The 16,002-nt window shown below is 46.9% G+C and overlaps 6 protein-coding genes across 6 annotated transcripts; 3 read left to right on the top strand and 3 right to left on the bottom strand.

The window, feature by feature from the left end:
• Nucleotides 1–2,109: 2,109 nt before the first annotated feature.
• Nucleotides 2,110–7,111, bottom strand: PtA15_2A179 (uncharacterized protein; the record flags this gene model as incomplete). The annotated part of the gene is made up of 20 exons (XM_053166172.1): nucleotides 2,110–2,401; nucleotides 2,482–2,646; nucleotides 2,736–2,856; nucleotides 2,944–2,978; nucleotides 3,053–3,181; nucleotides 3,265–3,539; nucleotides 3,605–3,815; nucleotides 3,913–4,390; nucleotides 4,466–4,605; nucleotides 4,673–5,068; nucleotides 5,152–5,180; nucleotides 5,257–5,472; nucleotides 5,557–5,625; nucleotides 5,727–5,809; nucleotides 5,884–5,916; nucleotides 5,978–6,092; nucleotides 6,176–6,384; nucleotides 6,449–6,574; nucleotides 6,731–6,962; nucleotides 7,058–7,111. The coding sequence occupies 20 exons, from the start codon at nucleotides 7,109–7,111 to the stop codon at nucleotides 2,110–2,112; spliced, it is 3,408 nt and encodes a 1,135-aa protein (XP_053017421.1).
• Nucleotides 7,112–7,347: 236 nt separating this feature from the next.
• On the top strand, nucleotides 7,348–8,704 carry PtA15_2A178 (uncharacterized protein; the record flags this gene model as incomplete). Its single annotated transcript, XM_053166171.1, has 7 exons — nucleotides 7,348–7,365; nucleotides 7,466–7,477; nucleotides 7,572–7,658; nucleotides 7,760–7,839; nucleotides 7,983–8,016; nucleotides 8,193–8,477; nucleotides 8,570–8,704. 7 exons carry the CDS (start codon nucleotides 7,348–7,350, stop codon nucleotides 8,702–8,704), a joined length of 651 nt encoding a protein of 216 aa, XP_053017420.1.
• A 255-nt stretch (nucleotides 8,705–8,959) lies between these two features.
• On the bottom strand, nucleotides 8,960–9,247 carry PtA15_2A177 (uncharacterized protein; the record flags this gene model as incomplete). Its single annotated transcript, XM_053166170.1, has 2 exons — nucleotides 8,960–9,013; nucleotides 9,098–9,247. 2 exons carry the CDS (start codon nucleotides 9,245–9,247, stop codon nucleotides 8,960–8,962), a joined length of 204 nt encoding a protein of 67 aa, XP_053017419.1.
• Nucleotides 9,248–9,350: 103 nt separating this feature from the next.
• Nucleotides 9,351–9,761, top strand: PtA15_2A176 (uncharacterized protein; the record flags this gene model as incomplete). Its single annotated transcript, XM_053166169.1, has 4 exons — nucleotides 9,351–9,353; nucleotides 9,430–9,488; nucleotides 9,569–9,609; nucleotides 9,709–9,761. The coding sequence occupies 4 exons, from the start codon at nucleotides 9,351–9,353 to the stop codon at nucleotides 9,759–9,761; spliced, it is 156 nt and encodes a 51-aa protein (XP_053017418.1).
• Nucleotides 9,762–12,745: 2,984 nt separating this feature from the next.
• On the top strand, nucleotides 12,746–13,734 carry PtA15_2A175 (uncharacterized protein; the record flags this gene model as incomplete). Its single annotated transcript, XM_053166168.1, has 5 exons — nucleotides 12,746–12,748; nucleotides 12,837–12,930; nucleotides 13,106–13,152; nucleotides 13,285–13,335; nucleotides 13,489–13,734. 5 exons carry the CDS (start codon nucleotides 12,746–12,748, stop codon nucleotides 13,732–13,734), a joined length of 441 nt encoding a protein of 146 aa, XP_053017417.1.
• A 1,176-nt stretch (nucleotides 13,735–14,910) lies between these two features.
• PtA15_2A174 (uncharacterized protein) lies at nucleotides 14,911–15,683 on the bottom strand (the record flags this gene model as incomplete). Its single annotated transcript, XM_053166167.1, has 6 exons — nucleotides 14,911–14,951; nucleotides 15,022–15,073; nucleotides 15,169–15,280; nucleotides 15,358–15,383; nucleotides 15,470–15,564; nucleotides 15,671–15,683. 6 exons carry the CDS (start codon nucleotides 15,681–15,683, stop codon nucleotides 14,911–14,913), a joined length of 339 nt encoding a protein of 112 aa, XP_053017416.1.
• Nucleotides 15,684–16,002: the final 319 nt, after the last annotated feature.

Below are 16,002 nucleotides of genomic sequence, written 5' to 3'. Positions count from 1 at the left end.
GGGTGGGTGGGGGAGTAACTTGCCTTGATGGGGTGCGCTACTTATGTACACCATTTCATTTGGTGTACAATAGATTTCACCCCAAAAATTGAAGCAGTCTGGGGGTTTTAACACCTGCACCCCAATGTTTTTGGGGTAAGCAGGTCTGCGCACCAATAAATTGTGGTACTCCAGAAGTGCACAACAGTAATATTGGGGTGCACATGTGGGTACACCAAAATGTTGGTGTACATGAAGTAAATTTTTGGGGTGCATTTAGACTGACCCTAAGCAGATACCAGATAGTACAAATGTGGATGACAACAAGCTAGATATTGACAATTCAAGAAGGCAAACACTCTTTTCCACTGTCCAAAAATGAGTCCTAGATGTTTGCTAAAGCCCAGAAATTCAAAGATCTTGCCTATTTTCACTTCATTGACCTTGGCCCATGGGCCATCTTGGGTGGCCTGTACATGGGCTAACCGACTAGCCTGGCCGGGCGCCACTGAGAAGCCCGTGTCTGCAATGAGGCAGACACAGGTTTGGGTTGGACACCAAATTCAGGTTATTTTGCCTGGCCTGGCCTGTCTGATTATGGCATCCTTAGTATCCGCCGTTTTTTCCTGCCAGTGTATTCAAAAAACAAAGCCATTTGGTCAGTTAAGGGTCAAGCAGAGTCATTTACTTGATCTTGGAAATGATTTCCACATCCAAAATGGCCAAACCCTCCTCCTCCTCCTCCGCCTCTTCCACTCAAATCCCAAGCTCATCAACCTCAAACCAGTACTCCGCTTGTTCCAAATCAATTGAATTGTCTTCAAACCAGGTTTTGAACTACCCCACTTCTGCAAATGTCTGTTCCGTGTTGCTGCTCCGTTTTAAAAGTTTTAATGTTAGCTTTTCACCAAGTATGTGGGTAAGGTCCATCCTGTGGGATAGTGCATCAGGTTTGGTGGCCTAGGGCCAAAGGCCGGAATTCTATATAAAAGAATGATATTTCAGTATGTGTTGTTATAAGCAGGGAAAAGGGGAAGCTTACACTAAAAGAAAAACTCTAGAAACTGCCAGCAGTTGACAGGCAGCATACTCCAGTGTCACTGCCATTTTAACTCCACATAATTACATCATGCCCTTTCATGCACAGTTACTGTGCAGTGTGCAGTGACTGTGCATTTGACCTTGGTTGAAATAACCTTTGAGAAAGGCTTGAGTATCACATCAAGCTTCCTTTGAGCTTCTGCATCTCAACTGCTAGCATTTTCTAGAGTTTTTCTTGCAGCGTCAAACTGTAGCCCAGCTTTGGGAAGAAAGGAAACGATATGAGTAAACTCTACTATGTATAAACATGAGTACATCTGTTTCTAGTGCATTCAGTTTGGGTAAGGGTGAAAGCCTGGTGAAAACCTTACACTGACAGTTGGGTTAATTTAGGATTTAGAGAGGCATCTGGAGCTCTCTAAATCCCCATAGGAAGTCCTCCACTTATGTTGATAGTTTTTTGAAAAAAAAGATAGGCAAGAACCTGAAGGTAAACTCCTTTCAGATGTTGAGGGTGCTTCATGATGTTGAAGTAAAAAAGCAACAAAATATCAAGAAAACCTCAATCTTCTCAGGCCACCTCCGACTTTACCCGCAAGCCTCTTTCGGAGACGCTTGTCGAGAGGCTCAGTTAAGCTTGCCATCAAATTGTTCCGAGACAATTGTATCAGTCCAAGAATGTGACAGTTTGTGAAGGACCGAGAGAGCACCGGGTAGATTGATCCGGAGGGAGTGAGGCAGTGGGTGGGGTGATGTGAGAGCTTCATGGGGTGGAGTTTCTTGTGGTACGTGATTTTGGAGGTGTTTTCAGCACCCGTTTTTGAAAAAGCGCACAAATGAAAACAGGTGAAAATTGATTTTGAAAATCGGGCCCGCGGTGGTACAGGCCCTTAATCTGTTCCGAAGATGTAGAAACTAAGAACGACGCAATTCATTTCATGATCAAAATCAGGAAAGACTACTGGGAGCTGGAGCTGTGGAGTAAACAAGGTAAATAAATCGGAGATTGACGTAAGCTACTTGGGTAAGTATGAATAAATGAAGCAGCGTTAATAACTTGAAGAGTGAGAACATGTGAAAGAAATATAATCAGTTACGAAAGTTAAACTTTTGAATGCCACTTAGGACACGGTCGAGTGTGTTTAAGTTTTCCTTGACAGAAGCGGGATCAGCAAAGCCGCCTTTCTTGACCAAATTGATCAGGAATGCGGTGTCAGCTTGTAAGACTAGGTTGAGTCGATGGTCAGACTGTTTAGTCGAAAGCTGTCGGTTCTTGGTTTCTTTTTCAAACTCTTCACTGATTGAGATTGCCCGTTGGACGATCTTGCTTGGAATCCCTGCCATCTTGGCTACATGCGGTCCATAGGAACGCGGCGAGACACTGGATAATTTGAACCAAATTAAGGAGAGAAAATTTATTTAGACTCTAGACGACCGTTGATATAAGTCCAGCGAACTTACCCGGAAGCGAGCTTGTACAGAAACACCACTTCTCGAGTTACTTCATCAACATTGGTGAGCATGTACTTAGTGGCGACATTGGCATGTGCTTGGAAGTCTTCTGTAAGTGCTGAATAATGAGTAGCAAAGAAGCCCAGACAGTTTGAATGGGTCGCCAGTCGATGCCTTCAGAAACCATTCACAGAATCAATAACACATCAACATAAGTCTCACACCAAAGGGATTGATCAAGTTGATGTGGGTCGCAGCCTTACAACACGGCGAACGCAATCGCATGTCCATCAAAGGTGCTGGTACCTCGACCGAGTTCATCAAGGATTACCAGGGATTTCGAAGTCGCCTCCTTAAGGATTTTACAAGCATCATCCATCTCGACTGAACACAAATTTGGCAAATGTAAACTTTGAGTGCTATTTTGACTTATAGATAGATGAATGCAATATGAAGGCTATGCGTTCTCACCCTTAAATGTACTAGCATGTGCGAAAATGTGATCACTGATCGTTTTCGTTCACAAGTCAGATTAGCCTAGTTATCAAAACAAATCAAAGTAATAATTGGATCAACAAACCTGGCACCCATACGAGTACAGATACGGTCGACCGGAGAAATGATCGCGCTTTCCGCAGGAACATAGCACCCGATCTGTGCCAAGATAGTGGCAACACACGTCATTCTAAGCAATGTTGATTTCCCGGCCCTGAAGCGCAAAAGAGAAGCAAGATTCGCATGAGCGATTTGTCGACCACGCTTAGCTGGAGACGACGACAGATGCTGAAGTACATATTAGGACCGGTGAGGAGGATCATCCGACATTCATCTCCGCCCACCGAGACATCGTTCGAGATGAAGTCGCTGTCGTCTCGACCAACAGTGCATGGGTGTCGGAGCGTGACAAACTTGACCATTGCCTCAGCCGAGTCAACAATCTGCGGCCGACAGGTCGTTTCGCCCAGTGCAATCGAGGCTTTCGCCAGGGAGAGCACGCAATCTAATTGCGCAATCGACTTGACCACTTGCAGCCAGGTCAGATAATCCTCATCAAACGCCAGAAAAACCTGAATAGATTGGAAAAAGTCAGTCTGGTGAATGCTCAGATCATAGATGCGTTAAGTCAGGTCACCTTTAAATGGAAATCCTTGAGTGCACATGACTTCTTCTCGCGTGCTTGTTTCAGCTTTTTGACAAGTTGGGCAGATTGTGGGCTATAGTAACGCGCGCAATCTTTGGTTCCTGACATTTTAGTCCAGTTCGACGGCGGCTTGACTTTAACGCTGACCTGAATTTGATAAATATCTTTGATTCCGATATCTTTGTAAACCACATCTTCAGTTCTGATGTTCCATAAAATGTTAAAAATTACGCTCTCAGTCAGCTGACGATAAGATGAGAGTGAGTCAAATTGAATCAATTGTCAGCTTGAGCGCTTACTTGAGCAACTTTTTAGCCGCCTTTAATTCAGCCTTGAGCGCCTTCTCCGCCTCTCTTTCTTCCTCTAAAGCCATATCGTAAGACTCATCTTTTCCTTCAAGAGGTAAAAGTTCTCGACGATCATCGTTTAGGGTAAACATGTCTTCAAGGTTCTGGAGTAGCTTCTCAACATCTGGGAGCGAGTCCAGTAACTCTTGAAGTAAGATGGCTGGTGTCTCATCGATGAGCTGGCGAAGCTCTTGAGTGGTTTTGTAAATCTTTTTGAACGCTTCCAGTACCTTGAGGAAGTTGGGTACGGTACATGCACCCGCGTGAACTCGGCTGATCAATCGTTCCAAGTCCGGCAGGCCCGAAAGAGCACTAAACGTTTTCTCAAAGGAGGGGTGGCTCATGAGGAAGTCTACCGCGTCCAGTCGAGCTCGAATCGCATCAGCGTCCTGCAAAGGAGAGCAGAGCCAATGTCTAAAAAGTCGTTTGCCTAGCAGGTTTGATGGCAAATAAGATAAGTCTTGAGATCATGTTAATGCTATTGATCGTGGGAAATTCAAATCACCAAACGAGGTAACACAGCGGTTTAATAATTTCAAGAGTCGACTCTCTTCGCTTCCATCGCTTTGAAGGAGCTCAAGATCAGAAATGGTCTTGCCGTCCAGATGCATGGTCTTACTGCAGCGAAAAGCATCCATCACCTTGCTAGAGGGAAACAAATCAGCTCTACGGAACAAAGAAAGAGCCAAGCGATTACAAGATCCCTACTTACACATTCTTACAAGTGAGCAGATCCTTGTCGAGGTTCAGTTGCTTGAGGTACCACAACAGCCCACCCAGAGCTTGCATGGTTTCCACTTTGCTATTGAAAGATTTAAAGACTTCAGGGATCTGACCTCCGGACTCTTGGAAGAGCTCCGTCAATCTGCAAACACATTCTTCGGGCTCCAAAAATTCGTCGCTTTTGAGAGCGGTCCAAGTACAATCGGAAGATGCTGTATTCCGCAGGACTCGCAAGGTGGCCGGCGATAGACCAGATTTTTCATGCAGAATCTCCTTGGGTTTGAACCGACTCATGATGGTCTCGAGATGTGTCCTGTTTGCAGAGTCTTCAAAATGTGTCAAGTTAAATTCCGCTGTGGCAGCGTCCATGATTATTACACCAAAGCTTATTGTTGAGTTAATAAAAATTCGGTGAGAGCGTGTTAGTGTTCAGATTCTCGAACATAATTTGAAATATGATTGCCTTACACAGGAAAATCCGAAGAGTTGTAGTTTTCCTGGATATTACAAAGTTAGCCTCAGCATGATGTCACTGACACATATTAGAGACTGGATTGAGGAAATGAGCCATACCTTGATGGCTAATAAGCAAGTAGCTGCATCGTCGGTCAATATACTACCGTCGACGATTGTGCCCGAAGTGACGACACTCCTCAACTCCCTTCTGACGATTTCCTTGCCTGATCCCTTTTGTTGTGGTGGTGGCTTAGCATACTTTGAGGCAGGCAGGCTACCTTTATTCCTCATTTCGGCACCCAGGGCGGTCTCACACTGATCGACTTTTCCGACCTGTAACACAACCGCAATGATTGGATGCAGATTTTTCATGTGATTAGCGCTGAATACATCAGGAGTCTCTAAACGTCAGATTACCTTGTAGCCTTTGGCAAGAAATTTTGCAATCCAAAAATCCACCGAACTTTCGGGTACCCCAACCATAGACTACGCGTGAAAGGAGTGATTATCGCAATTGTCATGTTAGTTGGGTTAGGTCCCGGATGTCCATTATTTGGCGAGAAAGGAGTGAAAATGTAGCGCATCACCATTTTGACACGCTTGGTTATCTTCAGATCAAATTCCTGATGTCCAATCAAAGCGTCTCCTTCGTAAAGCTCGGAAAATTTGCCTAATAATGTTTTCATCCAAATTAAAATCAGCGTGATTCCACCTTGAAAGCTACACAATGGGATGTATGCTCGCCTTTTTGGAAAAATAAGACTGTATCAAAGTGATCTGATGGGAATAACATGGTCAAGAACATGTTCAAGAATTAGATTTTAAAGAGTTAGCGCACTTCGTTTGATTTCCCAAAACTGGACCTCGAACGGAGTCATAGAAGCCCAATCTTTTTTCGAAATGTGCAATGTTCTGGGATCATATTCTGGAGATCCCATCGGGTTTCCATCGGCCTGGCATGAGTGCAGAGGAGTCGGTTGAGGAGCTGACTAATTGTAGAGCTAGAAAGGGCAGTCATTTCGTCCTGGCTTCTTACATCTTTTATATCACGGAGAAAAGCCCAGGGTCCTTGTTTCCAGGGAGCTTCGGCACCACCAGCTGCTTTGTCAGGATTGGTTGCAGATTGTCCGGACTTCAATTTGGTAGACGACGATGATTTGGTAGACTTGGTGGCCAAAAGCTTGGACTTGGGTTTGAAGCCAGGATTATCATCCTCATCCTCGAGGTCATCATCATCAGCTTCACCTGAATTATATAAACAAAAGTAAGTGACTAGAACCCTACGTGCAGATTCAGGTTGGTCACTTACTGGGACCAGCAGTACTCGCGTGACTAGAGAATCCGTCCCCAGCACTTTTGGGAGTAGAGGCGCCAGAAGCCGATGACGCACATGAATAGCGTGCCTTCTTGCTTGCGGGCAGCCGAGATCGCGATGCTTGAGGTTACGAAAAATGCATTTGTTTATGCGTATAGAAAGTACCAAATCAAAGCAAGAAACATAGTTCAACACATTGATCCACAGGCAGAAACCGTAGAGAAAACAAGGAAAAGTAGGAAATTTGGGCCTGAGGTAAAAATAACAACAACTAACCTGGAGGCTCCTCATCCTCGCTCGAGCTACCAGCCACTACGACACTTTTACGCTTGCCCCGGGCGGCAGTACGAGACCTTTCGACTATCCCTTCATCTTCATCTTCATCCATATCATCATTCGACTGTGCTAGGGGTTTTGTGTCCGGATCACTACTAAGGTTGTTGGCTCGTGAATCGGAGGACAGGGCTGTTGTGCTCTTCTTGACTGGAGCCGATTTTTGGAAAAAGCCCTTCTCAAGCAGAAAATCTCCGAATCAGTTCTTGACCGGTTAAATGAGTTCTCCCGCCACAAAAGACAAGCTTATGTATCTCATCGTGTGCTTACACCAAGGGTGGATTGTTTCAGTTTGCTTGACGCTTTCGAGGTTGAGCCGCTCATCGTCAATCGAATTCTTGTTGACCAACTCTCTGAAGGGATCTCTGCAGCTTCAATGTGTGCAAGTAGCGTGTCAGGTCAACAAGACACGGGGCCCTGCCCCCCGTGACCCGGTCCGTCACGATGACTGGAGTTGAGCTGACCTCGAGCAGCTTCACATCACCCATCAACGCCACCCACTCCAACTCGGCCAACGACATCCTCATACCAGCTTTCACGCTTTCGCAGCTTCCTCAATCATGGCCACATGGGATTACGTCAGTACTCTCCAGCTCCACCCGCCAATAATCAGCTCACATCTTGTTTTTCCCCTTATTGGCCGTGTCACACTCAATTGGATTCTTGGAAAACTTATAGGTCATGAAATTTGTAAGCAACCTCCGCATAGCACGATTGAATGAAAGTAGCCAGATCTCTGATCCAAAGTGTTCTTCAACAAAACACGATTATATGGACTATGAAGGTGGTAGTCGGAGATTCGAGTACAGGCAAATCTTCGCTATTGGTTCAACTGACTGATAAACGGTTTTTAGGTCAATCAGATCCAACCGTTTGAGTTAACGTTCTCAACCTACCTTATCTCATCAAAACTCACACAACTGACAAGAATTTCTCATTACAAACCAATAAACAAAAATGCAACTGGAATAGATTGGTGTAGAGTTTGGCGCATCATTAATCTCCCTGCCGAACGGAAAAACTATCAAGGCTCAAGTTTGGGATACCGCCGGGTATGTGTTTCGACTCTTACTAATTAATCACCGCTTATGCTGAGACTTCTTTCTATTCAATTCCGCTGCCAATCATGATTTGATGGCATTCGCTTCAATCTTGTGCACGATCACTTACGGTGTATCCTGTTGCTCTCTTGAAGACAGGAAAGCTTCCGATCAATCACTCGGTCATATGTGGGTGCGCTTTTACCAAACTCCGCTAGTCTTGACCTGTCCAAATTTTGTCCCTAAAACATGCTGACTGATCAGATTGCTCCGCTTCAGGTGTTTAATTTGGCAATATCAGTATCAGATTCAAGTCCAGCTGGCAAACGGGATTTTAACTTCCGGAAACATTGATCGATTGATAGTACCGCGGAGCAGCCGGAGCCCTACTAGTGTTCGACACAACCCATCGGCAATCGTTTCTCAACCTCTCACAGTGGCACGAGGATCTGAAGTCATACGGAGACCCGGATCTAACGGTGGTTGTTGTCGGAAATAAATCGGATCTGTGTCCCTCGACGGGCGATGATTCTGGCCACCCTCCAGCAGCATCTCGACAAGTCACTCATGATGAAGCTTTGAGTTGGGCCCACGAAAGAGGACTCGAATATATCGAAACGAGTGCGAAAACCGGTGCAAACGTCGAAGAAGTTGAGCATCTCTGCATCTTCCGGACTTGATCTTCTAACATCGCCAAACACTGAAGTTATCTACACATGTTTTTTTCTGGTGATCAAAATAGGCCTTTGCTAAGGTTGCCCGAAAGATTTATGAGTCTGGACGATTGGATCTCCAGAACCGCTCGAATCAACAACGGCCTGGAACCAGTTTTCCCCTCCCTAATAATAGCCACAATCAAAAGCGGTGTTGTGGATAGGGTTGACAGCGCTCTTGAGCAGGTGCGCGTCTAGGGGTGGCTGCTCAGCAGCCTTGCTGGCCTCCGGCGAGTTGGGCAGTGCCTCAAAATTCTTTCAGCCTCAAACTATTTTGATATCACATAAATTTGCAACATAAATCAATTCGAGGATTCTTCATGACACAATAGAGAGCAGAGAAAAAGGGGGATTGAACACCGTCTGGGCCAGATGATAATAGGGTCAGCAGGTTGAGGAGGGTTGATGGAAGCGGGCTTCTAGTTCCAGGCGATCTCCGGGTTCTGGTCGAGGCCGCTTGGTAGGAGGAGTGCCTAGAGAAAGTCTTGGCCATTGAGCTGAGTACAACCAGCAGCCGGAGATAAGCAAAGAGGGTGGTGGCGATGGCCGAGGAGGACGAGCGCGGTGGCGGTGGGGACGAAAGCTGGAGGATGAGATCGAGCGTTTGGAGCGGCAGAAGGCGGGCAGCGGTTGGACCCCGAAAACTTGCCCGCGCTCAAGTTTTGCACCCGCGCCGCGCGGTGATTTACTTCTGGCTCGGTGCGCATGACGCCGGCAAAACCTGACCTTGACATTCCAGCTGAGGGCACCTGAGTCCCTGGCAAGTCCAACTCGAGTAGGCCAGCACATATTTAACATTCACCCTGCAGCATGGTAAGTTCACACCCGCTCGTCCTAGCACTGCCCAATTCAGCTAACCAACGTCCTTTATTTGACTCTTTCCTTTTAGTCATCGAACAAGACATTCCGCGTCAAACGATGCCTTGCTAAGGCCCAGGTCCAAAACAGGTCAGCTCTCACTCCACCTTCATCAACACGTTTTCCACCAGAGTCCAACTAATCAAACTTCCTTTTGCCTTACTCTCAAGACCTATCCCTCAATGGTGCCGATTGAAAACCGACGCTAAGAGTGGGCTCGCGATCTTCACTTTCTGCCTCAAACTCTCTGACTCGCTTCACTCTACAAATCGTTAAGGATGTTGATGGCGATCCTTTCTTCTGCTTCCAGTCACCTACAACGCCAAGCGCAGACACTGGCGCCGAACAAAACTCAACCTTTAAGCCCCCCTCATTCGAGCCCGATTCTTCTCAGCATACCCGAGTTAGCATGTTGGCGAGAGAATGAAGCCGATTTTTGTCCCCACCCGTCGAATTCCCGAGGGTTATGAATGGCTTTGAACCCAATTAATGATCCATTTTTACTAGCACTTCCATATTGGACGCAGTACTGAGAGCGACTGCACCGCGGACGCTAAAATCGGGCAGGCAAAACTCGCGGATGCAGCCTCTGCTACCAGCTTTGCCTCCCCGAGCTGCTGTGCCATTGGTAGACATCGAGGCTCCAAGAGTAGCAACCCACTCGCTCCCGAGCTTCAGCCCGAGGTGGATAGCGCGTCAAATGCATCCCCCGGTCGAAGGTCGTTTCGGCGAGCGGGGCGCTAAACCCAAGACTGGGCCGATATGGGATAGCGACCCGGTTTAGCGCCCGCGGTGGAGTTGCTCTGAGCCAAAACAGTTGGCCGCACAGGATATCGCGTGAATTGTTGCAGTGCCCTGTTGAGAGGATTTACAAGAATGGCATGTAGATAAACGTATTTAAGAATCTAACAGTCATCAAGGGCCTTTGAGTGTCTCTCTGCTTTTGTCAGCATCCGGTCAAATTCAAATACTGTGGTAGCAGGCACATTCACTTCAAAGTGCTGTGGCAGCAATCACATTCATGGCGCTTGCAACATTGTACTGGCAATTGGAATGGTCATGGGACTAGGCACGTGTACTTGTAGCACTCCCATCAGACAGTCCGACTGTTATCAACAGACTCACGATCAACGCGAAAAAAAAGAATAGACGTCGAATGAAATAATTGAAATATGGTACTAGGTACTGGTAGTGAACAGGAACGAGTGAAATGGAAGTTGCACTGTGGAACCAAGTCTTCTCACAAGTTGACTAGAAACTTGGAAGCTGTCTCCGATTAACAAGTCCCGAGAGAAGTATCAGAATCAAATGGCATAAGAGATTATCAAAAGCTGGCTAAGTGCGGGAGAAAGATTGAGAAGGGAGCGGGGACTTCCGCGGTCAAGCGGCCGCCCAAGCTCACAAGTTTATGGCGGGCCTGAGCTGATCAATAAAATGAAGGACCAACTCCAGGCTGCCCGCTTCGCTAGGATGTTCAATTGTCCGCAATAAACAGAGTGTGCGGCTTCCCGCCACCATGGTGCCGGGCAATCAAACAACCCAGCGAGGTGTGTGTGCAGCCTGGAGTGGGTTCTTCACTTTATCGACCGTCTCAGGCACGCCAAATCTCGGGAACCGAAGGCCGCTGGCGCGTGTTGAGGTACACACTGCTTTATCAATCAGGGGCGGGTGCTTCCACGGTGAAGCGGCCACCCATGCTCACAAGATTACGGCGGGCCTGAGTTGATCGATAAAATGAAGGACCAACTCTAGGCTGCCCGCTTCGCTGGGATGTTCAATCGTCCGCAAAAAAAAGTGTGCGTCTTCCCGTCACCATGGTGCCGGTCAATCAAACAACCCAACGAGGTGTGTGTGCAGCCTGGAGGGGGTTCTTCACTTCATCGACCAACTCAGGCATATCAAATCTCGGGAACCGAAGGCCGCTTGCGGGTGTTGAAGTGCACACTGCTTTCTCAATCTTTCTAATCCAGTTAAGCGGCTTTTCAGCAAGTACCGAGCAGATGGGATGTTAGCCCTGTCTGAGGGTTTGTGTCTTGAGAAATCAAAAATGTAGTCAAGCATTACCTGTTCTGACTGAAGTTTGGCCATGTTGCGATCTGAATGTCGTTGAATCTCCAGGTGCTTCCTTCAAGGATCCTAGCCAGGTACAATGCATGCACTGTTGAACTCCAAAACGCGAGTGAGCTGACCGCGGTAAAAAAATCGCAAGCTAGCTTAAAGGAAAGGGGAGAGGGGGGGTAAGGGCTAGGTCTGTGTCGGGATGAAAAACTTGTGCAAAGAATTTGGCCATAGAGGCAATAGTTTGTGGCTCGAATGTGTTTGAAGGAACAAGAGCCGCGTGTGAGCTGAGCGAGAAACTGTGGTGGAAGACAAGGAGAGGGTGAGGAGATGGATTGGAGGGACGGGTAGCCCTGGGGCAGAATGAGAGGGCCTTATATATTGATCAGGGGCCGCTGGGCTCAGCTGCTGCATCGATGTAGGCTAGTGCAAGACTCATGGGAACAAAAGGTTCTACAAGATCCACGAGAAAAGAGAAGGATGCTATGCCATACGGCCGATAATAGTAGGACAAGAGTAGGCAAGATGGCCGCGATAAGAAGGAGAGATGTAAGGACGCAGACCATCTGCGGTCTGTATCCGTCGGGATAGATACAATCAGATAATAGAGGGAAAACAGATACGAAGGTATTTTTAACAGGACAAGCCGAGAGCGGCAATGAAAGAGAATGGGCTGATAGCCTATTCCGGCGTATAGAGGGCCACAGAACCGGGACATCAGATTCACAGCACCCCAAATCACCCTGCAAGAGGCAGCTTTGCTTCTTCCTCAGATGAAACCGTCCTCTACACGCCATAAAAAGTACACCGAAAGTCACACGGAAGCCCTACCATGCTTAGGAGGAGCCTTTTCCCTAAACCAGAGACTGAGTTCTCCAGATGCAACCTTTCTATATCGCGTCATTAATTTATACCGCTGGGCCGACCTCTTGAGAGGTAACCATTCTTGGATTGTTTCCTTATCTTGTGCGCACCGCCGCGCTGGACGAGTCCTCATCCGAACAGCCTCCACCATACGAAATAGGAATCTTGCCGATGGCAATTGATTCAAGCTCTTCCCGCTTCGCAGCAGCTGCGTCAGCGTGGCAACGCGCCGGATGTTCGCAGAGCGCACGCATTTATCCACATGTTGGGGCGCGGGGGTCCGCCCCCGGACCCCGCTCCCATTCGAGATGGTTATGTAAGCTGGGGGATTCAACCACCCAAAGTTCACACGACAGACATCGGGAAATCGAAGGGAAATCAAACACGGCGGACCATTTGACGAATTAAATAACTAATCCAACCTAATGGTCAGTCCATGTCCTCTTCAAGCGCTTGCTGAAAGGCGTAATTTCTGACAAACATAAACGATCGCATCTCCTCCGATTCGTCATACAGCTTCCGCTTGCACTACTACATGGCGCCCAAGGAAAACCTATGCTGGTCGAGCTAAAAAACGGAGAAACCTTTAATGGACATCTAATTCAATGTGGTCAGTTCGTTGCACCCACGATTATTTTCTATCCATATTGTTATTCGGATATTTTGGTTCATGCCACTAACTAGTTGACGTTCCTTTGCCATGAATCAATAATTGGCTCGGTTACGTGGGGTAACGCGTTTCGGATTTTTTCTTTTTTGATGTCAAATCGACGTGTCGGGTCTAGATAACTTCATGAATCTGACAATGAGGGAGGTCTATCAAACAAGTGCAGTCAGTTATGTTCATATTGACTTCTTTTATTTATTCTTCGGCATCTGCTGGAGGCAAAAACACTAAACTTCTCCACGTGATTTCTAACCGATTAATGGCTGGTTTTTTTTATCAATGTTGGTCGATTATCAGAATGGTGAACAGTTTTGGAAGCTGCCAGAATGCTATATTCGAGGAAATACGGTAAGCTATTTTTCGATGGCCCTGTTTTTTTTAAAAGAAACAAAATAATTTTACTTTCGTCCATGATTCCTCTTCTCTCCGTTCGAAAATGAATTCGAGTGACATGGAACTCAGTCTTTCTTTCTTTATATAAAATAACATTGAACCTGACAGATAAAGTATATTCGAGTGACAGATAATGTGATCGATCAAGTGAAACAGCAAGAAGATGCATATAGACAACAAAACCGAACGTCAAGAGGGGGTAATCAGACTAACGAGCGTGGTGGCAGGGGTGGCTCGGGTGGTCGAGGTTTCTCAAATTCTAACAGAGGTGGTCCTGGCACGAATCGAGGCGGCGGTAGGGGAAATTCAGATCGCGGAAGGGGTAGGGGTTCAGATAGAGGTCGCGGTCGATGATGTTCTCAGACTCTTGGAGTGCATTAATCTGTTGATTCTTAAACTAGTGGCCAATGCAGCTTGCCGTTGTATTCTCAAGGTCAAGCTTGACGGCACTTGACCCCAGCTCAAGGTCAACCCACCCAGCCCTGCTCAGCTAGCTTCCTGGGTTCGGGCCAAAAAAATACACGATTTCCTTTGGTTTGGGAGCAAGTAATGTAGGCCCTATTCGGCACCGTCATAGATGGGTGCACTAGTGATGAAATGAAAATATGAACTCTTCAAAATAGCATTTGATTACTTAAAATTGAATCATCAATATCGTGATCAAAATTGATGTGCCTTGTCATCTTCAGTACCCCAAAAGATACATATCACACTTTACATTGGTCAAGACTGAAAATCATAATATTGCTATTAGTATTATGGCGCTGAAGATGGCCAAACCAATTTGATCTGATGACAATGTTGATCATATCAGCTGTTCACTTTGCTCATAATGAAAGCAGGATGCTTGTTTTGTGGAATGGATTTGCTTTTGTTTAATGAATTGCGCATAATCAAACTGACACCTAGAAATAATACTGACACTGCCAAATGGGGCCCTAGTCATAACAACCTCTTCTGAAAGACTCGTGGAGCAATGTCGGGGAGTTTCTGTTTATTCAACTGATCCTCACCAAGAAATCAAATGCATGACAATCTAATGCATGACTTGAGCTTCAATATCTGCTCCAGTTGTTGGAGTAGGCTTTTCCAGCTCCAGGTCAAATAAGTCATCAGCTGTAACTCTGGTCAGGAAAACCAGCCTGGTTGAAAACAGCGGCCGGAACCGGCGCAGAAGTGGGCAAAATTTGCTGGGTAACGAATGGACTGGAAAGCATTGGCAAACAAGTTGATTCCGTTCCGGCGCGCAAGGCATCTAGTCTTATCGAAGCAGATATGGGGCAAAGCCATTGTTGGTAAAATTAAGTCTGAGTGGGGATGTTTTCAATTTTTAATTATCCTGAAGCCCGATAGCAAGCTCAAGTCTAGGACAACAAAAGGGGGGAAGGAAAAGGTGTTTCGCGGTGAGGGGGAGAAACAAGAAACAAGACACAATGAACTAAAAGAATGCTACAGTGAAGCAGCGAGTCGTAAGCACTGAATGTTGTCTTGACCAACGATTCAGCGTGTCTATGCTTGATGAAGAACTTATTAGCAGGTGGCTTTCTTCAGGTAAGCAACGATGTTGGCACCTATTGATGATGAAAGGTATGTCAGACGCGTGGTCGTCCGTTACTCGCTGGAGAGGAACCGGTGACTTACGTTCTTTCTCCTTCTTCAAGCCAGCGAAAGCCATCTTGGTTCCAGGAATGTACTATGGTGATGGAAAAGGTTAAAATACTCAATACATTGAGAGTCCAGCGCTGCAAGGATCGTACAATAGATGTTTGACTTGAGAAGTCAGCTTACCTTCTTGGGGTCGATCAGGTACTCCATAAGAGTCTCTTCGGACCATGTGATACCTTTCTTTATGTTGGCTTCGGTGTAATTGTAACCGGGGGCTTGTCCGGTCTTACGGCCACTGTTAACAATGGAGCAGTGGGTGAGAAGCCATCCCCTAGAGCGACAGATGGGACAAGGTAGAAAGTAATGACTCACAAAAGACCATGCAGGTTGGGTCCGACCTGGTTTGGTGGGAATAGTGGCGAAGTAAGGTGAAGGGTCAGCAGGGGCGGTAAATTGAAAAGATGATTGAGTCTTGCGGACTGACTTTGTGGGGTGCGCATTCGTCAACTGTGTGGCATGTTGCACAACGTTGGTTGAATAGTTTGGCACCAATGGCTGCGTCGCCTTCGGCTCCAGAATCTTCGTGGGTGCAGATGGGAAGATGATATGATCAGCGAGAAGCAGCCTGAGCGGACAAATACAAGTCGAGAGATAAGATTCGATGGCGAGAAAACAGTTTACTGACCTTTCTTGCCCATGGTAGAGTGTTTGGTGTTTGGAGGGCGATGCTAGGGCTTATCAGGATGGTGGTTGAAGGGAGGGGGGTGGGAGGGAGGGACGAATCAGAAGGCTTCCAATCCGGGATATCTGGTTGTGGGTCTCTTCAGCTCGGGGGAGGGCCTCGGACGTCGGAAGAAAGCGGGTTTCACCGGGGTCCGGGTCGATGAGTCAGCACGGGAAAGGCAATCCACAATGGAGGCCTGGAAATCGCTGACCCGGCCCGCTCCGGCAATCGAGGCGGCCGGGGCGGGTTTCGACCCGAATTGTGGACCCGAGCGCGGCCCGTCACTATCTCAC

The sequence above is a fragment of the Puccinia triticina genome, chromosome 2A (assembly GCF_026914185.1).
Source record: "Puccinia triticina chromosome 2A, complete sequence".
Taxonomy (NCBI): Eukaryota; Fungi; Basidiomycota; class Pucciniomycetes; order Pucciniales; family Pucciniaceae; genus Puccinia; species Puccinia triticina.
The sequence above is the reverse complement of the archived record's forward strand: the minus strand, read 5'-3'. Positions and strand labels throughout refer to the sequence as shown.